This window comes from Mixophyes fleayi, chromosome 8 (genome assembly GCF_038048845.1).
Source record: "Mixophyes fleayi isolate aMixFle1 chromosome 8, aMixFle1.hap1, whole genome shotgun sequence".
In the NCBI taxonomy this organism is placed as follows: Eukaryota; Metazoa; Chordata; class Amphibia; order Anura; family Limnodynastidae; genus Mixophyes; species Mixophyes fleayi.
Genome location: NC_134409.1, coordinates 66,398,334 through 66,422,169, shown reverse-complemented (window position 1 = coordinate 66,422,169; position 23,836 = coordinate 66,398,334). Strand labels below are relative to the sequence as shown.

General features: G+C 38.4%; 1 protein-coding gene across 1 annotated transcript in view; it reads left to right on the top strand.

The window, feature by feature from the left end:
- Positions 1 to 23,836, top strand: part of C8H1orf21 (chromosome 8 C1orf21 homolog) — a 102,613-nt gene that overhangs the window by 57,720 nt on the left and 21,057 nt on the right. The window contains exon 3 of the mRNA XM_075182666.1: positions 4,203 to 4,297. Coding sequence (XP_075038767.1) covers positions 4,203 to 4,297 — 95 coding nt within the window. The remainder of the gene's footprint in view (positions 1 to 4,202; positions 4,298 to 23,836) is intronic.

Genomic DNA, 23,836 nt, shown 5'->3' with positions numbered 1-23,836 from the left:
TAGACTCCGCGCCTCTCAGTTAAGTTTCTCTAATACCAGTCAGTGATATTCCTAGTTATGTCGTGACATGCACATATTAACAACATAAGAAAAGTATCAAAGACCCATAGTGTGCCCAACCATTTTCTCATTAAACATGATAAAAATCCAAGGTCCTTAAAATTTATAGGCCTCCAACATGTAGGCAAATATTGGAGAGGAGGAAGCTATATTGAAAACATCTTGCTGGCCGAGGCTAAGTGGATATATGAACTTATTATTTTTATGTCCATTCTGCTGCTCTTGTTCCACGGTTTCTAGTTGTTTTTGCTCAGGGAGCGGCGAGCTGAAATTCCGCGAGTAATTACTGTATTAACGCTAAGATTTTTTGAGCGCTCGTTTTTTTCCGTTAACGCTAACAATTGAATACCCCCCATGATTAATATTGCTGCCTCGCTTGTTGGTTCTCTAGGTTCTGTTCTGCCCAGGGCACCATATTTATGGAGTTTGTATGTTTTCCCAATGTGTGTATGAATTTGCTGTTGACAAAAATTGATCATACTGTGTGTTTTTGTGCTTGTATAGTAGAAAATTTAGACTGTAAGCTTCATTTTGTCAGGGACTGATGATGTGAATGATTAAATATATTCTTTGTACAGCCTTGTGTAATATGGTGATGCTATATAAATAAACTATAAAAATGTTCCCCACACATGAAAGTTGGAAATTACCTCTGATGTTACCATTTCACATGACCTTGTTTCAGATTTATACTTGGTATAGTTTTTTGTTTTTTTTTATACATTCAATTTTTATTGGAAGTAAAAGAGTAAAATCTATGCAAATGACATGGTGAATAGAACAGAAGCATAGAATGTAGATCACATAACAAGATATCACTAATTTACGTTCATGAAAATACAGTATGCCTTCAGATTAACAAATGAAATAATGAGTAATATATGAAAGTGGCTTATTGCAAGCACTTTTAGTACAGATTAGACTCCATATGATACTTTCAGTGAGATAAAGATAGGGGGAATGGAAAAGTGGGGAAGGAGGATGATTGGAGGATAGCCGAGACATTTTTTTTGTTTTATTATGAATTCAGCATGTCATGCAAGGGACAGTGGGTTTAGCACTGTGGAGGGATCAAGGAAACCTCATCTATTTCAGAGGGCGTACATTGGGGTTGCCTTGAATTCTAGCCATTCGAACCACAGCATGTAATACTCTCTGTATTTGTCCGCTGATGATATCAGGTCAACCATGAACATATAAAAGTATGTTTACACATTTTAAATTTAGTGGATACACTACTATAATTTGGATGCCACTTTATCCCTTTTCGTACACAAATTTAAACAATTGGCTAATTAATTTTTCGTAGCAAGTACCATCCAGAGCAAAAGCGGACATCAACTGAAAATGGAATAAAGGCACAGAGGGTATATTTATTATTGAACATCCCTATCTACAGCAAAAAGTGCATTGTAGGGGTGACTGCTGTTTTTGTTTTGTGACGGTAAGAATTTTTTCCCCCTGTTAGGCTAAATTGCCAGCTGTCACTTAGGTTTTGCATTGCCTGCCTTGTTGGACCTGTGTCTGTCTGTCTGTCTCTCTCTTTTTTGTTTTATTTTGTTTTTCAACCTAACTATATAACGAGCTGCACATTTCCTCCAAATGGACCTCTTAATGTCTCTTCCAACAAGCATCAAACTAAAAGATGACTAGAATCCAATTTTGGATCTTAACCATTGCAATAAAATTGAAATGTTTGTGTATTCCTCTTGTTTTAACACATGCTTCATCAATGAAGACAGTAAATCTAATGGTAAAAGACTCCAATATAAATTATCAAAATGGTATAAAGCTTGTGAAGCTAATGTGACAACCCCAAAAATTTATAAACCGTGAATAAATAAATAAGCTCATACACTAAAGTTGCTTCATTTCTTTCTTGTACCGGCTTCAGATTACAATATCTAAAATAAATAACTCAAAAACGCCAAACATAGTGTAGTATATAAAAGTAAAAAACAATAAATTATCAGAATTGTGATAGAGTAAATGTTTGTGTACGAAAAGGGGAGTTCAGAATCGCTTATCTGAATGCTATGAAGAATACAGAATTAAGTTGTCTTCAACCTTTTAGGAACACATTCATAGAGAGGTTTGTTTTCCAGTGGGTCAAAGTGCTAGAAAGACTCCACAAGATATAAGCAATAAAGTGTAATATGTGTTGAAATTATAATATATGTCTGATTTATACGTACCAAAGTGATCACTTTAGAATATGAAAAATGTATCCTATACTTTTCTAAGTTTCTTAATTCCACAAAAAAAATGTATATTTGGTAGAGTGGTCCTACATTTAACAAGAACATTTAAGGCTTATCTGCAACACTCTCATTATCCTCATCATCAGCTATTTATATAGCGCCACTAATTCCACAGCGCTCTATAGAGAACTCACTTCAGTCCCTGCCCCTTTGGAGCTTACAGTCTAAATTCCCTAACATACATACAGAGAGAGAGAGAGAGACGTGGGTCAATTTGATAGCAGCCAATTAACCTACTAATATGTTTTTGGAGTGTGGGAGTTAATCCACGCAAACACTGGGAGAACATACAAACTCCCCACAGATAAGACCATGGTTGGGAATGAAACCTATGACCCAGTGCTGTGAGGCTGAAGTTCTAAACACTAAGCCACAATGCTGTCCACAGTGAAGCCCACAGACTCTGTGAAGACTTCCAACGAAGACGAGTCCCCAGGTAGAGCCTCTATGCATTTTATCCTTTGGACTTCCTCAGAAGCTGGTGGGGAAGTAACTTTAAAAAGGCCGTTTAGGTAGTCCTTCTCATTAGTCCATGATCCAATCCGCAAAAAGCTACCATCAAGCATCGGGTGTTGAGGCACAAGCAGAATTTCCACTCTTGGGTCAGTCACCAAACTCACTTCTACCTCTATGCTGGGCAGCGATTGTTCCTGAGCCCTGATAATTTATCTGGTTCTCTGTTGCCTAGAAGCAAAACAAGGAAATAAAATAGTAATATTTCTTTCCGCTTTCTTAAACTATCTGTAAATTATTTCTCAGGGGATGTGCTCCCTTTTACACATTTGTGTTTTTACATATCAGGACAAAATTAACAGTGATGTCAATTTCGCCAAATTATAAAATTGATCTAATCTCAGATCATGTAATCTCCTCCTTACAACACTGCTTAAATTAATAAATGTTTGAAGACCTTCCTTTATGTAAAAAAGTTTTAAGGTCCTGCCACAGCATCTGGCATTTATATGGGGTAGAGGTCTGGACTTTAACTTGGTCAAAACAAAACCATGATTACTTTCTTTTTCAATTATTCAGTTGTAATTTTGCTTGTGTGCCTAGGAACATTGTTGATTATGTTGCATGATCCAATTTAAAACCAAGCTTTAGTTGTCTGATTTTCTCTAAAATACTGTGTGCTAAAGAAATTGTGTACTCAATGATTGGGAGGTGTCCAGATTCTGTGGCTGCAAATCATCACACCTATATCAACTGTTAAACATGGTATTTTTGCTTTGTTTAGTTGTCGCTAAACATGACCTTGTGCAGTAAGACCAAAGAACACCAGTGTGATTTTGTGTCTCCATAAAATATTGTTGTTTTTTTTTTTGTTGAGATGTAAATTTACAAACCTAATCCATCATACATTTTTTTTTTATTTTGTTTTTTAACTTTATATTTACGATATTGACAGATGCATGTAACTCCTGGGTTGTTTGCATTTTCGCAGAGCATAACCTAAAGCTGGATGCTCCAGTCTGAACTGACAAAGGTCCCGCGTTTCTATTGAAGTAGTAGCACTTCCTGATGATAGAATAATGAATTGCACTTCATAACCGCACCTGGCTCAAATGACCTTCTTTATTGAAAGCAAAAGTACATGCAGGTTGACTCATTTTTGTTGAATAAATAAGGGCAAACTAATCTATTATGTGTCACAAGAATTAGATTTAACAAAATTTTAGTACATGATTAGGACAAAACCCAGGTTTTGAAAGAGGGTGTGCTTTCTTTTTTACATGACTAATGTATAAAACCAATTTTTGGATTATCACCTGTATATACATAAGGTATAGAGAGTAAGGAAAGATCAAAAATGCTGAGGACTTCAGAGCAGCATAAAACACAAGGTCCAAGCATGTGGTAATATAAGTATTGTCTTTACAGATGAATACAGGATCAAACCAGTGGAAGAAGTCAAGTACATGAAAAATGGGGAAGAGGAAGAACAGAACATTGTATCGAGAAACCAAGAAAATTTGGTAGGTTTCCAAAGAGGTATGAGAGGATGTTTCTCCCTATCCACTGACACATTTGCTACTGATTTGTAAAAATGATCTAAAACATGAGTAAGTAACTTGTTATCTACTAATAAACTAATATGTACATTTATGAAACATTGATTAATTTATACATATCGGGCATTAAAACATATATTGTGCCAAATATGCAGGACAAGGATTCTTGGCACCCTAGGTAAGGTTTCAAACAACCATCCCCCGATACCCACTTCCCGCAACCTCACACACTTTTGTAAAATTAAAAAATGTAACCCTCACCTCTTAGCCCTGTCTGATTTCCAAATTTTAGATTTTGAGACGAAACAGAAGAAAACAACTTTTGACAATAAGCCAACACCTTTCCACACCTCTCTCCACAGTTCACACCAATACCACTTCCCACCCTGCTTTCCACATATTACACGTATACCACCCCTTACCCCCATCCCACATAGTACATGAATACCACCCCTCACATATTACATGCAGGGACTGGCTGGCAAATCTTAACCTGGGGGCAAGCACAAGACACTGGTTCAAGAGCAGTGGCCCATCATAAATAGCCCACAAATACTCATAAATAACCCCTCATAATAATCATTAACCAAAATTATTAAATATCATCATCATCTTTACAATAGATTCTTCATAGACATCAACCTCCCTATCCTCAATTAACAACATTATAAATTAACACCATTATAATTATTAAATACCACATCATCCCTCTCATAATTATTTAATCCCTCCTTATAATCATGAAGTCATTTAGTCTCATCATAACTCATTCAACATCATTACCACCATTATCATCATTAACACCTTCACCCTCATAAATGACACCCTCAACAGTAACTTCCCATCAACTATATAAATTCTTCCCTCCATCCCCACTTACCTATTGCTGATTGACCATCCCTGTAACAGCTAGAGGGGAACTGATCACATGCCCATTCCTCTCTGTAGACTTCCTCTTGCACATAGTGCTCCATGTAGTCCAGAGCCTAGGGGGAGGTCCTACAGCTGCCAGTTAGTGGGGAGGTAGGGGCCATGTGCTGCAGCAATAGGCTGCCTGGCCTCTTCTGGGGTGGCACACAGCCTACACAAATATCTGGCACCAGACCTCGGTGGCGCCCCCTAAAGTCCAGTGCCCTAGGCAGTAGCCTAATTATAGTACAGGCCTGCAACTATGGGGGTGATGTTCTTTCCTGAGAAATTATTAACTTGTCAATTGTATGATTTGTAGCATATCTGATGCAAACAAGACTGCAATGTATTAAATATATTGTGCTTTGCGGGAAAGAATTAGAGCAGTTTATTTTTAGTCACTTATGGTATAGTTGGTAAATTCTGACCCTAATACTATTAGGAGGGAGTCAATACATATAAGAAACCATGAACTGTTTATCAGCAACTTTTGCACACACAGTGAATCATCTGTTTAGGTGCTCTAACAATTTTATCTGGTATAAATGAATAGTCACTTCTTTCTATGTTAGACACGTCTTTTTTAATAATTGTGTGCCTTGGTTATTGTTACACAGCATATTAATGAACATGTTTTTCCTCTATTGAGAACCAGACAGAACATAGTTAAGAAACTGGATATCTTTTTATCTGCTACAAATATGTTCCACTTTATCTTTTAGTAGTCGGATATATTCCATCCAGTTTTGTTTGTTTTAGTCTTTAGCAATGCTGTGTTCAGTCTCTATTATGCTATCTTGATTTTCCTTTTACATGTTTCTTACATTCTGTGTATTTTCATGGTGAATTGTAAGTCCCTTCTAATTTTAACCATTTAAAATGTTCCATTTTGCACTTTTTCACCTTTCATATAACATTAATGAATATTCCAACATTGAAAAGTGAAAAATGAACTATGAAGGTAAAAATACATGTTCAGTGTTTACCTAACATTCCACTACAGTTCTGGTAAAAAATATCACCTCCATTACAGATCACTGCAACATAACAGCAGTAACCTGCTGGGACTGGATAAGGTCAATAAGCTAAGCTGTCAATGCAGTCCTCTAATTTACTCAGCACAACTGGTCTTGCCCCTGTGTTCCTATTCTTCTTAAACCTACTATACCTTTACAAATTCATTGTCCAGTCATGATTCTCATCAAGCTAGGTCTCTTATACCCAATATTTTGTAATTCACCTCCAGCATCCTAAATTCTTTTTCAGCTATTTTGTTAGTAAATCTCCTGTCTTTTGTTACTATACATCTGATATCTTTCCTGTCTCTTTTAAAGATTAAGAGAACTTTCAAAAATTATACTTTGAAAGTCCATATTTTATGTTTATAGCCTAATTCCTTAGAGAAATATCCATCTACCTCTAACCCGCTATGTTCTTCTAAGCCCTGGCTACAACCTTGCCAATCAATCCACAATATGCCAAGTCTGAGCACCTAGGAGACAAATTATTCTGTATTCATAGCCTTGGAGAAATATTACCGTCTGTCCACCTAATAATTAAGTAATAAACTTTTAATACCGGTCTAGCCTTTGCGCTCATTAGATTGTACTTTTTTTTATCTTGGAGAGAACATTTCAGCATCCCCAGTGTCAGTCATTCTGACATATTTTCTGAGGAGTGTTAATCGGGACAAGCCTCCCTGTTACTCTTCCCTCTACCACTTCTTCTACCTCTAACACAGCTACCAGGACTCCCCCCAATGCCTAGCTCCAGAAAGTTACTTGTTGTTGGGGCTGCAATGAGAGCTATAGGGAGGGGGCTGCAATGAGAGCTATAGGGAGGGGGCTGCAATGAGAGCTATAGGGAGGGGGCTGCAATGAGAGCTATAGGGAGGGGGCTGCAATGAGAGCTTATAGGGAAGGGAGCTGCTATGAGAGCTTATAGGGAAGGGGGCTGCTATGTGAGCTATAGGGAGGGAGCTGCAATGAGAGCTATAGGGAGGGACTGCAATGAGAGCTATAGGGAGGGAGCTGCAATGAGAGCTACAGGGAGGGGGCTGCAATGAGAGCTACAGGGAGGGGGCTGCAATGAGAGCTACAGGGAGGGGGCTGCAATGAGAGCTATAGGGAGGGTGCTGCAATGAGAGCTATAGGGAGGGTGCTGCAATGAGAGCTATAGGGAGGGGGCTGCAATGAGAGCTATAGGGAGGGGCTGCAATGAGAGCTATAGGGAGGGAGCTGCAATGAGAGCTATAGGGAAGGGGCTGCAATGAGAGCTATAGGGAGGGGGCTGCAATGAGAGCTATAGGGAGGGCGCTGCAATGAGAGCTATAGGGAGGGGCTGCTATGAGAGCTTATAGGGGAGGGGGCTGCTATGAGAGCTTATAGGGGAGGGGGCTGCTATGAGAGCTTATAGGGGAGGGGGCTGCTATGAGAGCTTATAGGGAGAGGGCTGCTATGTGAGCTATAGGGAGGGGGCTGCTATGAGAGCTGTGGGCAGGGGGCTGCAGTGAGAGCTGTCAGCGTGGGGGCTCAAATGAGAGCTGTAGGGGTGTGGGGCACTGTAGTGTGGGCTATATGGGGGTGCTGTAATGGGAGAGGTATGGTGGGAACAATGAGTAAAATACGGACAGGCGATGAGAGCAATATGAGGGTAACCAAAACGCTGATTTCGTCTCTCTTTGCCCTTAATGTTAGACAATAAGGGCCCCCATGTCATGAGCATCCTGGGCCCCCCAAAGCCTTAACTCATCTCTGCAGCTACTGATCTCAGGCTATCCCATGCCTTCACCTACACTGACCTCAATCATTTACTGCTTAAGGAGCAGTAAACTCCTCTTAATGTTTTCAGTTGACATTTGTGTTGCCAGTTGTTCAGTTAGATTCAGAATCAGGGTTTCCAGATGAGCAACTTGCTCTCCTCTTGCACAGCTATATTCACTCTCAAACAGCTGTTCCAGAAGTGCATACATAGCATAATATGTAATCATGCAACACGTAATGCCTGCAAGCTGAGGATACTTATTCTAAAATAAAAGTAGCAAATATTAATTAACTAGAACTAAATTGTCCTGTAGGAGTGGGAGACAGTAATGGAAAATAACTGAGCATTATTAATTCAGTGGCTTAGCAATAGCAAAGGTAGCAAGTGCTGCTGGGGCCAGATGCCCTGGGGTGGAGGAGGGGGCCACAGCTGTGACTTATATTTTGCATAGGCTTAGAATCGCTTATTTATCTCCCTTTCCTTGAGACGGTATAAGCATCAGCATGGCATGTATGTTAAACTTTCTAATCTTGGGAACCCATGAAAAGGTTGGTTGCGGTGCTGGTAAAATGTTTGTGTGATGGGTGTTAAGGGTTGAAAGGAGTGGGGGGGGGGGGGGCTTGGTGGTGGTGCTGCACCACTGGTTATATTTAATGTATGTAGTGTATGTTATGTCATATTAACTAATTTTAAGTAAAAAAAAAAAAAAAAGAAATAAAGCGGAAATATCATTTTAGAATGGGTTTTGTTAGAAATGTAGGCAACTATTAACTTAAGATAAATTTAAGTATATTATAAATACACTATTACATAATTAGTAGTGTTATAGTGGTAATGCTGTATTACTTAATATTAAAATAGAATACAAAAAAATTGTTTTATAGAAACATATGACTTTGGCCAGGTCAGTTGACCACATGCATTTTTATTCTCTTTCAGATTTTTCTAATAGACTACTTCTGTGCCGAGTCCCCCCCCAGCTTAAAATTTGCCATCCAGCCCCTGCCAAAAAGCATTTAAAGGTTTACCTTGCTATCCTACTTTATTGCATTAAACTATGTCTATGTCTGTGTAGAAGAGGGACAAACCTTGGATCACTCTCTAACTTCACTTGGTAAAGTAGGTGAAATTAAGTGATTTACTCATTAGGTAGTCTCCCCTCTCATCCACTTTTAATAGCTTCATTCACTTTAAAACTAACAATGCAAAAAAACACAAAAAGATTCAAATACCACTTAATACAAACCCAAACTCATAAGTATTGTTGCTGATTTTTCTGGATTTTCCAGGTGATTTCCAAGAGAGTCCAAGAAATTCCCTGACACGCGGGCCAAAATTAAAAGTGGTGGGTGGAACCCAGCATGGCGACACATCCGTAAATCTCATTAGGTCCCACCCACCCACCCACAACTTCACAGAGTTGCCTTTTAAAGCTCCCAGAGGGGAGCTCTGAAAATGATCTGTAAGGCCAGTTGCAAGAAAAAACAAGCTAAAGCCGCACTAAATAAATTTGATTGGAGTTGCTGTTAACGAGGAACAATGCTGTCCTCTAACTTGTAGAAAATGTAAAAAAAAAGTGCTGCATTTAAATATTCAGTAATAGTAATTTAATTTTGAAAATTAAATTGTATTTAGTTAATATTTTGTACTACACAAAAAATGTGAACGATTAATTTAATGACGAGTCTTATAAGTCTTAAATACTAATTTCAAACACACAGAAATGGTTGGCTATAGTATATAATGCCAATACTAATACTGTTACAAGATCATAAAAACAATCTGCATCATGGATTTTTAGATTTTATTGGGTCAACAATTATATAGTTCAAATCAGATGCTAGCTATATCACATGTAAAGATGAACAATATAAAAAGCACTTGTAAATGTCAGTTGAGGTACCTAAAATAATCCAGTTCTGCAAAGATTCATTAAACAAAATGGTTCACGTTTTTTAGTGGCATATAATTGGTTTGTAAGAAAATATATAATTTTGTGTTTTTTTGTTTTTTTTTAATAAATTACCATTTCTGATAGAGATGTGCGCTGACCCCTGTGTTTTGGTTTTAGATGTGGTTTTGGTTATAAAATGTGTTCATGTTTTGGTTTTGTAACTGTTTTTTCCCAAAAAATCACAAGAGGTTTTGTCTCTGGAGTTAATTAAAAATTGTAAAAAATAGGTAAACTAATGTCATTTTGGACTGTTTTGCTCCTCTATTACTATTTATAGCATTAGCATTCATTTCCAATCTGTTTTCTAATGATTCTTTAACAACTGTCCAAATTTTCACCAATTTTGACCAAAGTTTGCAGCGATCTGGCTGGCTAGGATTAGTGACCGAGCAGTGGCACAAATACATGGAACAGAAATCACTTTCCACCTAATATCTCAGTTGAATTGCAGTTGAAAGATACAAAATGAGTCTTATAAACATATGAGATGGGTGAATTGATAAATGATACTAAGGAAAAAGCAGAGGTATTAGACACTTTCTTTTCTTCAGTATTTACTAGAGAGGAACAAATGGTAGAAGTAATACATAAAAATGGAAATGAAACCATGCCATTAATTAATACTTGGTTGTCAGAGGAAGAAGTCCAAAGGCGACTGAAGAATATTAAGATAAATAAAGCTCCAGGTCCAGATGGCATACACCCAAGGGTCCTTATGGAGTTAAATTCAGAAATAGCTAGACCGCTATTCTTAATTTTCAGAAATTCAATCTCATCAGGCTCAGTACCAAGGGATTGGCGAATAGCCGATATGGTGCCGTTGTTTAAAAAGGTGACGAGATCACAACCAGGGAATTATAGACCTGTAAGCCTGACATCAATAGTGGGGAAACTACTGGAAGGTATTTTAAGGGATAGTATTCAGGATTACTTTGTACGCCATAAAATTATCAGTGGGAATCAACATGGATTTGTGAGGGATAGGTCATGTCAAACTAATCTAATTAGTTTCTACGAGGAAGTTAGTGGGAACTTAGACCAGGGTAGCACAGTAGATGTGGTCTACTTAGATTTTGCAAAGGCCTTTGATACAGTGCCACACAAGAGGTTGGTTTACAAAATTCGGGAACTGGGTCTAGGAATCAACATTTGTACTTGGATCGAAAACCGGTTAGAGAATAGGGAACAGAGAGTTGTGATAAATGGAACATTTTCTAATTGGTCAAAAGTCTTAAGTGGAGTACCTCAAGGTTCCGTGCTGGGGCCACTCCTTTTTAATATATTCATTAATGACCTTGGTGATGGTTTAGAGAGTAAAGTTTCTATTTTTGCAGATGACACTAAACTCTGTAAGGTAATAAAATCAGAGCAAGATGTAGCTTCTCTACAGAGGGACTTAAATAAACTGGAGGATTGGGCGGCCAAATGGAATATGAGGTTTAACACAGATAAATGTAAGGTTATGCATTCAGGGATCAAAAACACGAACGCAATCTATAAATTAAATGGAAATAATTTAGGAGAATCTATAATGGAAAAGGATTTGGGAGTGCTCGTAGACAGTAGACTTAGCAATAGTGCGCAATGTCAAGCAGCAGCTGCAAGGGCAAACAAAGTATTGGCATGCATAAAAAGGGGCATAGATGCAAGGGAAGACAGTGTAATTTTGCCACTGTATAAATCGTTGGTAAGACCTCGTCTTGAATATGCAGTACAGTTCTGGGCACCACTCTATAAAAAAGATAATTTGGAACTAGAAAGGGTTCAGAGAAGGGCAACAAAATTGATAAAAGGTATGGAGTCATTAAGTTATGAGGAAAGGTTAGCCAGTTTAGGCATGTTTACTTTAGAAAAGAGGCGTCTAAGGGGAGATATGATTATTATGTACAAATACATTAGGGGTCAATACAGAGAACTTTCATGGGAACTTTTTACCCCAAGGACTATACAAAGGACACGTGGTCACATTCTAAGGTTAGAGGAGAGGAAATTTCACAACCAGCAAAGGAAGGGGTTCTTTACAGTAAGGGCAGTCAAGGTATGGAATTCATTGCCAGGGAAGGTTGGGATGGCAGATTCAATAGATATGTTTAAGAAAGGGTTAGACAAATTTTTAGCGGAAAGGTGTATCCAGGGATACGACCATTAATTAAAATGTAGGATAGTAGTGGAAATAGGGTAAAAATAGGACTGCAATATTGAGTGGGGGATTTTCACAATTGAAACAGATTGGCGGTTGCTTACTCTGGATTGATATAAGTGCAGGATCGCAGGAGATCCAAAATAGGTTGAACTTGATGGACTGGTGTCTTTTTTTTCAACCTCATCAACTATGTTATAAAAAAGTAAGACTCTCTGCGAAGCCTGAGTTGGTGCACAAACCCATTTATCTCCTTTCAATGATCTTGCTATGAAAATTGAAATCTCATTTTGCACTGGTGTACTAAGGCTTTGGTTAACGGTGGTCATCTTCCTCAATGGTGACATGACAATGTTATCATCACCCTCATCATCATCCTCATAAAAGATGTCTACATTAATTACATTTTCATTTGAGAAAATAAGATACACCAAGTAGGTAGCTGCTAGGCAGCATATTTGACACATTGAGGTCATCGGCAACACATTTGTAAATTTTGAATGTAATGGGGCATCCATCATCGACTGATGCTACAGAAATAGCCAGTGGTCATTGGATGGACAGTGGTAGAAAGCATAGTTAGACATTTATAAAATTAAATATATGAACGTGTTCTGCACCCATAATATAAAAATTCAAGGACACTTTGAGTAGAGCATTCCTTGAGAGTCAAAAGCTGAGCTTGCACACAACTTGTTTTACTATAAGTGTTTTTTGTGGTACAAGTAGTAGTAATCTGACTGAATAGTAGTAATATGTGCCTTAATTCTGGCCTTGTGATTCAAACGAGAGGACTCGTATAGATTTTCAAGTTACCATGTATATCTACATGCAGTTGGCACGTATATCTAATGTTCAGTTTCAGATTCAAATGTCTTTCTCAATTTGTCCTTTAGGCTAAGCTCAAGTGTAGTATCTCACCTAGTACGGTTGTTTCTGGATGCCCTGAATTGGCAGGTCTCCTTGGTCTGGTGCCGTAAGATCAGTGGTGGTTGAAGCAAGAGGTACCTGTGCCTCCAGGAGACATGGCCTGGATGTGACTTGAAAATACATTGGTGGTGTGTTGTGTAGAATGTCATTTATGTAAAGCAGGGTGCATCCATAATAGAAAAATCTTCAAAGGTTAGGCAAATAATAAGTTTTCCAACGTAATAGAGCATCCATCATAGACACTTTATGCTACAGAAACAGGCAGTGCTCATTGGATGGAGATGGGTAGAATTAATAGTTAGACATTGATAAAACTAAATAGACGAAGCTGGCCTGCACCTTCATCTATTTATTTACAATGCACTTCTCCGTGGGCAGAGGGAGCCAAGAGTGGAGCTTTCAAGCAACTTGTTTTACTATAGGTGGTTTCTAATGGTATGAGTAAGGTATATCTGATTAAATAGTTGTAGCATGTACCGTAATGCTGCCCTTGTGAATCAAACGAGGGTACTAGTCACTCGTATATATATTTGCAAGTATATAAATATATCATGCATAAATTGTCGTGTAGATCAATATGCAATGTATTTAAATATGGAATGTATAAATAATACATATGTTATGTTAGTGAAATGTAAAAAAAATATGTAAACCAGACAGTCCAATTATTGGGCAATAGTTGGCCTTTCCACACAAGTAAATATGTATATAACTCACATTGATGCAGATTTGGTTGCCAAACAACTGTCTTGACAGGACCATGCAGTTGAAATTAAAAGTCCACATTCTGAGAAATTGAGACAGAATTTGGCACATCGGTCACCCAACTACCAGACAGTTGGCAGTTGAGCAGTTCGCATTGTATATTGCATTGCAAATTATGTCAGTCATTTTTGGGTGGAGAAACTGCAAATTACAGGCCCAGGCTGCTCACTAGAGCCCCAGACTGCACTAGGAGCATGTGGAAAACAGACATTGCAATAAGCTACAAAAAGTGCCCCCCCAAAAAGAGCATTTTGGTGCCAGAATGTACTAGAGCAAAGGCTTTAGAAAGGCTTTGGGGAAAACGGTATGAGCAACAAAACGGACGACAAGAATCTAGTGAATAGTTGCTGGCTGTGAGTTCTGCTGTGTGATTGCTGGCTTGGATAATAAAGGATCTTCCCAAAAAAGCCTTTGAGAGCTTGTTACTCAACTATTGCTTTAGGGATGTTTACAGCAAAAGAATGTAAAAGAAGCTGGATGCAAAAGCCATTCCAAAAGAAAGCATCTTTGGAATGTGGGAAATGACCTAGCTTGCCACTTTGCATGCATAGTCAGCAGGACTAATATGAAGACAGATAAGTTTGTTTTATTTTGCTTTGCTATGTTCAACTTATTTACGTGAAACAAGTGAGACATTATATTCAAACTGTATTATACCTCTGACAATGACTGTAATATTGCTAACTGAGAGGTTACATTGTGCTGTCTTAAAGAAAAATGTATTCCTTATCTACTTATCTGCTGCTTTGGTAAAACCTTATGGCGCAAGCAAACACCATAATAAACCCACAAGTTTATGCAATTTTAGCCCTGTGTTCCTTGTTTCATTACAAAACTACTGGGGGACCTTTGCCTCTCCTATACCACTGGGCCTGTAGAATCCTTCCTTACAATACTCCTGGGGTGCCAATAATCAGCCCGTTAGAGTTGCATCAGTAGACATGATGTTGCTACCTCTTGCTTCAGTTGGTGGCATGGCAAATGACCTTTTTTTTGCTGTCGCTGCAATCTGCAATTTTCTACATGTGGTCGCTGAATATCTAAATTGCCCAGAAATTAACGGGCCACGAACAGCATCTCCTGCACTGATTTCTCATTTTTTAAGTTTATTATGTGTGCAAAGCATGGTATGTGTTGAAATTCAAGAAGTCGTAATACTCATACAATGTTGGCTCCATTATCAGCAATTAGGAATCCCGAGGAGAGTCTTCGCTGGGATAACCATTTTACTATGACATCCCTGAGTTTTTCCAACAGATTGACACCAGTATGTTTCTTTGTAAAACCAACAATACAAAGAGTATGTTGGCTGTGAATGACCTGGCATTGAGTGCTAGCTCTATTATGCAGAAAGGTTGAGAAGGATGATGGTGAAGCTATAGGCGCTGCTGGTGATACGGCTGACGTACTATTAATGAGGAGGTTGATGAAGGTATTGACAGCAGTGAGGATTGCAACTGTCTTTTGCTGCAAATGACATAACAGGAAGGAGATTCCTAGATGGTCAACGTCCCTACCTCTATTTATTTTGACCTGACAAATGTTGACTTGGTTTGGATAAAAATATTTCCAAACAAGAGGTGCTTTTTTTCATCTTATGCCCGGGTATGATAATACGCTTATCATGGGCATCTGCTGGTGGCTGCCTTCAACACAATCATTGTCATCCTCCTCATTATGTTGTTCATGTATAACGCATTAATTTTCATATCCACAATTATCCCCCTCATTCTCTTACACATTTGCAACTTCCAAAGTAGCCTCCTCAATTTATATGTGTAAATCCTCATCATCAATAGAATACTACCCATCCTCACATTTTCAGATGGTTGAGTACTTTTCCAAGAAGGCTGTTCTATAATGTGTCGGAATCTTAAATCTCAGACTCAATTATACAACTCATGGATACCCTCCTTACACTCTACTCAGGATTCTGTGAGTGTCGAAGTTGTTCTTCAACCTCAGTGTTATTTTCAGGCACGTATTTGGCTGTTTTGGAGGCGACATTGAGAGACGTAGACGGTGAGCAACTAGGTTGTGCATGGGAAATTAAGGAAGATGCACGACCATGTTGGGCACTCTGCTTTGTAATGGCTATTCTAGTACGTATACCAGTAGCAGTAGTACCAGGACCCCTGCTAGCAAAAAAAGGTAGTCTGAGCTTTGTCTTGCCACTGTGGACTGTGTATGGAGTGTTGGCTATTTTCATTTTTTTTGAACAAATCATCACATTTGTCAGAAACTTCTCTGACTCTTGCTCCATACATCAAGAGCTGATTTTTTTTTTTCTTTGAGGTTGAATTTGGAAAAAAAATTAGTGTTTGAATTATGAGGACACTTTTTAGTTAACTTTCTTCCCACATTAACTTTTTTTTTAATAGTAGAGGTTGTAACAGTACTACTACTGTCAGTACTGGTACTGGGATGTTCCTGATCTGTACAGTTGCCATGGTTGCCAAGAAGAGTAATGCTACTTGGAAGTGCCTGCCACCATACCAGGGGAATGTCCAATGAGGCAGGGAAGGAGGGAATGTTAACTTAAAATTCTTATGACATTGCTACACAATATACTTCTAATTTAGAAAATGTGTTCTTATTTGTTAATAAACAACTTTTATACTTTATTGGGTGGTTGTGATGCTCTGAGCCAAAGTCCAGAACACTCTGCTTACTTTTTTGGGGTGTGCAGCTGCAATGACCCTGACACGCAAATAAACTTTTTATAATATAGATGTCACTGAATAACCCTTTACTAATTGACAAGTATTGAAAAAATGGAAAATATTAGAATATAGAATACAGTTTTTTGACAGGATCTGCTGCTTACCCTGACATGCAAACACCCTTTTTTAAATATAAATGTCACTAAATGACCCTTTCAGAATTGACAAGTACTGCAAACTAGAAAAAAGTATAAGAAATATATAATGTATTGTTGGGGTGTGCAGCTGCATTGAGACTCGCACACAACACCCAGTTTTTTTTAAAAATGAATTCAGATGTCACTGCCCCACACAAAATTACTTTCGCTAGAAACATTTTGAAAGAAATAAATCCGTTTGTTTTTTGGATTCGGCTGCTAGTAGTCTGACAGCTAAAACACACTGTTTTTCTCCATTAAATACACTAATTGTTTCAGACTGATATCTAACTCAAGATAAAGTAGGACAGAAAAAAATAAATGATCACATGGGGCACTCCATTGGGCTAAAGATAAATTAGTTTAATAATTCATAATTCTGTTAAGATATTCCTTTATTAATTTTAAGTTAAAATGTACTAATAGCGAAATATAAAAAATGATTGGTGATTCAAACTGATATGAATAAATCTGATAAAATGGACACTGAAGAGATGTCCAGCCACGATACCACTAACCTTTTAATTACACCTTCTTTATTCCATATTATTGGACAACATATATTTGATTTCCCTTATTAGTATAAAGGATAACAATGCCTGGCTTATGACTTCTGAATATAACTAATTCACAATTTTGTGACAGCTTATATTATATTAGAGTTAATGAGGTTCAGTAAGTTTGGGGAATCTAACCTCCCAACTTGATTAAGGCTAATTGTTTCCTAAAATGTTAGGGTGGACTAAATAATCAGATATAATCTCATTAAGTCATACTGATAGAACCTGCATTGCCCCCTAATGAGGACAAAATAAGTATCACCTAATTCCCCTTAAATGTACCATTGCTGTGAATCAGGCACCCTCTAAATGTTGAGATTATACATAGTAGCGTTCTAATATGTTGTATCTGAGACTCACTAACTATAGTACTAATTACAAGAGGAGGTAATTAACGGAACCTCTGTATTAGTAAATTCCTATCGAGCGGCATTGATTAAGAGAGATCCATATAAGGCTATAATAGCGCTATTAAGATCGTATATAGATCCATCCAGGCTGCATTGGCAATGAGTATGCAGTCCTCCCAACTAAATCAAACTTGCGTCCTATGATATTGAGTCTCTTTATACCAACATAATACATGCTAATGGAATTCATGCAGTTAAATATTTTCTAAGCATGGAAAAAAACACTGAATTCTCAGATTTTCTTGTCATTCTGCTTCAGTTCGTCTTGACCAGAAACTATTTTGTGTTTGAAGAAAAATTCTTCCTGCAGATAAGGGGAACTGCGATGGGGACGGCCTGTGCTCCCACCTATGCTAATTTATATCTGGGCTGGTGGGAGAAGGAAGTAGTCTTCCACCCACAGAATGAGAAATATACTGACCATATATTAATGTGGCTTAGGTACATAGATGATGTGCTTTTACTGTGGGATGGAGATGATAAACTATTTCATGAGTTTACGAAGTCCCTGAACGAAAATAAGCTTAATTTAAGATTGACATCAGAAACCCATGAGTCATCAATTAATTTCTTAGACTTAAGTATCTACAAGACTGAAGATGGAAGTTTACATACAGACATGTATAGGAAAAAAACCCAGCTACAAATAGCTTATTATATTCATCCAGTTCCCATTATCCACCAGTCATTACAGGAATACCAAAATCTGAACTGTTAAGAACTAAGAGGAATTGTTCTGATGAATCAACGTATAAACAAAGATCGAATGAATTAAAAAGCAGACTGAGAAGAAGAGGGTACAATAGTGGTACCTTTAAAAGAGCTGAGAACCAGGTGTCTAGATTGAACAGGGAAACTAATTCATTCCATTGCTGATAGTAAGAATGATAAATCAAAAAATTCCAAATTGAGAATGGTAGGCACCTTCTGTTCAGAATGGAGGGCTGTGACACAAACTTTACAAAAGCATTGGCACATTTTACAATCGGACGAGGATCTTAATCGGACATTAGAGCCAAGAATCTCCATAACATGGAGACGGTCAAAAAATTTAAGAGACCATCGGGTACATAGCTTTCTGACTCCCAGGAAAAAGATTTTGAATATTCTTAATGGTTTTTTTAAATGCGGCTCATGTGTAAAGCCTGTCCCAACATGAATCAGGTTAAAGAGTACCAAGATAGATTTGGTAAAATACACAAAATCCCCAAGTACTTGAATTGTAATTCCATCAATGTCATCTATTGCCTCTCATGCCCGTGTAACTTAAAATATATAGGCATGACCAGTAGACCCTTTAAATAACGAGTTCTGGAGCACATTGGTAATATCAAAAAGAGCGACCAATGATAGGGCCCTATTTAAGAAGTTGACAGTAGTGGCCAAACATTTTTTGAAGCACCATCAGAGTGATTCCAGTGTTTTATCAGCATTTGCAATGGAACAAGTTAATTTGAGTCTCAGGGGAGGGGATTTACAGAATGAATTATTGCGGAGGGAAACCAAACAAATCTTTCTTATGGGTAGCATGATTCCCAATGGTCTAAATGATCATAGCAACTTTTCAGTCTTTTTAAACTATTATACATTTTATGTGGCATTATTATTATTATCATAGTTGGAACATTGATATTGGGTTCCAGATAATGAAGAGTATGGATAATGGGAATGGATATCTAGGATACCCAATTTAGCACGGGTATTAATATAATATTTATACACAATAATATAATCCAGTTCGCTGGACATTCTATTACACTGTTGATAGCACCATCGGTCTAATTTGATCGTCATTCCTAATTTGCACAGTTTATTTTATAGTTAATTGTCATAGCCCTTCGATTCTGAACGGCCTTAATTTGTTTATTTGTAATCACTTCCTTTTTTTTAGTAGGTTTATTTTTACACTTAATATACTTACCTGTTATTAGTTGGTATAATTAATTAAATCCAATTTCCTACAATAGTCACCACATTTACCTGGTAAACAGCAATAATGTGTTAACGCTGGGAATGAGATCCTAGTGTTATTCTCACTTTTTGGTAATCAGGAATATTATCCTGTCACTTTAATCACTTTTAGATAGTAGTTAGTCCTCCAATTTTTATTTAGGGGTACTTTAGACCTCCTCCTAGTATTGGGTAGTCATAATTGTTTCCAATCCTATTCCACATAGTCATTATATGAATGCTAGTTTTGGGATAGGAGATATATGGGCAGTATTGTTTATATAGAATATCAATTCATCCACACTCCCCTATCCATTGAAATACCAATGTTAGTTAGATATTAATCATTTATGCCTATCATAATATTTCTTGCAGGCCACATTTGATTTAGATCTCTGGCCAAGTTATATAAACAATCTACATTAACTGTGTATTTGTTTTATTTTCCGATAATATAATTTTTTTTTCAGAGTTTTAGCATAATCGGTAGAATAGCGCTAACTCTATCAATCCTGGAGATAGATGTTTCCTAAGTTTTGAGTATAAACCAGTTGAAGTATTGCTCCTCCGTTTGTCTTATACGCGATGATACTTCCGGCGGGAGGCATGGCAACCGATAGTGTTGCCACAATGTTACTAACGATGATGTCACAATATAGGAGGGCTCTCCACTATAAATATCCAATCAAGCCATATCCTCGGCTTGCCTAGTCAAAGCTTCTAGCGAAACGCGCGTCGGCGGACGCCGCGTTTACCACTCCCAAACCTGAATTCCCTTATTATTTAATCTGATAGTCTGTGTTGCCTCCTCAAGATATATACCATGTACAAAATAAAATGTAGCCTGGATAGTATGATATAAGGCGGCGAGTGTTCAGCAATATACCTAGGGGTATGACGGCAGCTTCCCACTAACTGCTCATACAGTGTCGCTCATTAGAAAGAGATATTGACATGTTAGAAGTTATACATCAATGAGGGCACAATAGATATAGATCACGCCTATATAAGGCGCATTGCAGATTTAGTTGGGAGGACTGCATACTCATTTCCCATGCAGCCTGGATGGATCTATATACGATCTTAATAGCGCTATTATAGCCTTATATGGATCTCTCTTAATCAATGTCGCTCGATAGGAATTTACTAATACAGAGGTTCCGTTAATTACCTCCTCTTGTAATTAGTACTATAGTTAGTGAGTCTCAGATACAACATATTAGAACGCTACTATGTATAATCTCAACATTTAGAGGGTGCCTGATTCACAGCAATGGTACATTTAAGGGGAATTAGGTGATACTTATTTTGTCCTCATTAGGGGGCAATGCAGGTTCTATCAGTATGACTTAATGAGATTATATTTGATTATTTAGTCCACCCTAACATTTTAGGAAACAATTAGCCTTAATCAAGTTGGGAGGTTAGATTCCCCAAACTTACTGAACCTCATTAACTCTAATATAATATAAGCTGTCACAAAATTGTGAATCAGTTATATTCAGAGGTCATAAGCCAGGCATTGTTATCCTTTATACTAATAAGGGAAATCAAATATATGTTGTCCAATAATATGGAATAAAGAAGGTGTAATTAAAAGGGTAGTGGTATCGTGGCTGGACAACTCTTCAGTGTCCATTTTATCAGATTTATTCATATCAGTTTGAATCACCAATCATTTTTTATATTTCGCTATTAGTACATTTTAACTTAAAATTAATAAAGGAATATCTTAACAGAATTATGAATTATTAAACTAATTTATCTTTAGCCCAATGGAGTGCCCCATGTGATCATTTATTTTTTTCTGTCCTCCTTTATCCTTAGCTAATAAATGGTCGGGTGCACCCATCCTCGTGGTGTGCAGTTGAGATTATGATGATTTATTGATAGGCACACCAGTGAAGGAATATATGGGCTACCTGGTGCGGTTTTTTCTTTTGTGATAACTAACTCAGTCTATATACTGGTACTATTATATATGCAGTAATAACCAGTAGCCCCTACTCCATACAAACTCTGACATATTGAAATTAAAACCAATTGTTAGCAAACTACAGAACTGCTTTAAAATAATCACAACTATTCTATTGTTTTCTATGTTCCTCTTTCACCCTGGATGCTACTCTCAGATCAGAGCACTGCAGCTCACATCCTCCCTACACGCTCGCGGCCTGTTCCAAAATGGCACACGGGAAAATAAAGAAGGGCTACATATAGAAGAAATCAATCCAAAACATCAATATTTTCACGGAAATTGCATTTAGCCTCGTTTTGAGATCTGAAATTGGCGCACGAAACAGTCATGACTGTTTCAGTCGGAACCCCAAATCTCGGATCAGACGGATTTCTCCAAATCTGAACCGCTCATTTCTAATTTTTTACCATATTTTGGTTGTTTTTCTTTCTATGTTTTGTGCAGAAAAGGAAAACACTTTACACATCTCACACACCAGCCTCTGTGCCTTTATTATTACTATTATTATTGTAGATTTGTAAGGTGCCACAGTGCTCCGCAGCGCTGTACAGTAGGGAAGACAAGGACATACATAAACCAGGACATACGTTAAACAAGAACAGATAAGACAGACAAAATGAATGGAGACATGAAAACAAAGGGTATGGAGGACCCTGCTCATTAGAGAGTTTACATTCTAAAGGGAAGAGGGCACAGCTGAAACAAGAGGAGCAAGTGTGGCTCAGAGTGGAGATTGGGATATTTGTGAGGGTGCATTAGTGTGAATAGTGTAATTGAGGATAAGGTCACCTCTAAAATAGATGGGTTTTCAAAGAGCATCTAAAAAACAAGGCTATGAGAAAGTCTGAGCGTGGTAGGGAATTCCATAAGTGGGGAGCAGCACGGGAGAATTCTTATAGGTGGGAGTGAGAGGTGGTCATCGGAGACGAGACAAGGCGCAGGTCAGAGATAGATCTAAGAGGGCTGGAGGGAGAGTATTTTGATATGAGATTTGAGATGTATGCAGGGGTTGTTGAGGGCTTTGTAGGTAAGGGTGCATAATTTACATTTTATTCTGGAATATACAGGGAGCTAGTGTAGGGATTTGCAAAGTGGTGCAGCAGATGTGGAGCGTTGAGAGAAGATCAGCATTGTAGCAGCATTTAGGATGGATTGGTTTGGCTATATTGGTGTCAGGAATGCCAGATAGCAGAAGGTTGCAATAGTCAAGACGAGAGATGAGAGAATGAATGAGTTTTGGTAGCATGTTGAGTAAGAACAGTGCATATTTGTTAGGCTGCTGGCCCTGATCACCAACCCACAGAACTAGATGAGGAGATCTTCGCCTATAGCAGCCGCCTTTCCCTTAGAGCTTGACACGCTCACCGGTACTCGGATGGCCCCTGGACTTAGCTCCAAGTGTAGTGTGGGTTGGTAATGCAGGACCACAGCGGCGGGCCAGGAGCCTGGTAGAAGGCAGCGGGTAGTCAAAACGATAGCCAAGGTCAAGGGTCACAGGCAAGTAGGGTAATCGATAAACACGCCAGAGATCGGGGTCACAGGCAAGGTAGCAAGGTCCAGGGTACAGGCTGAAGGGTCAGGGATACTGGCAAACAGACAGAGTCCGAAGTCCAGGCAGGTTTCCACTAACACCATACAGGAGCAGGTTAGCTGACAGGCAAACTGGACACTATAACCGACAGTGAGGCTGCAGACCTCACTGCCCTAAATACCTCAGAGAGCCAATCAGAGCCTAGCTCTGATATTACTCACAGGTCCCAGCTAATTAATTAATTTAAGCTTAATAGCCTCCAGGCTATTAACTAACTTTGCACACGCGCCCGGCTGTCCCCTGTTGCCGGGACACGGCGCTACAGTGCAGGGCGTCTGACCGCTGCTTTGGCAACGCTCGGGTGCTGGGCGGAAGTGACGTCCCGGTCGTCAAGGTGACGGCCGGGATGCCAGGGGGAGCAGGAAGCGAGCCGCTGCGGCTGTGAGTACCGCCGCGGCTCGTGACAATATTCTGACAATGTTTTTAAAGTGGAGTCGACGGGACTGGGAGAGAGTTTGAATGTGAGGAATAAAGCAGAGGGCAGTGTCAAGGGTGATACCAAGGCAGCGGGTTTGGGAGACTGAGGAAATTGTGATGGTATTGACAGTGAGGGAGATTTGAGGGCAGGTGGTGATTCTGGCAGGAGGTAAGAAAATAAGCTCTGTTTTGACATGTTGAGCTTTAGATAGCAGTGGGACATCCATGTGGAGATAGCATAAAGGCAGTTGGTTACACGAGATAGTACAGAAGGAG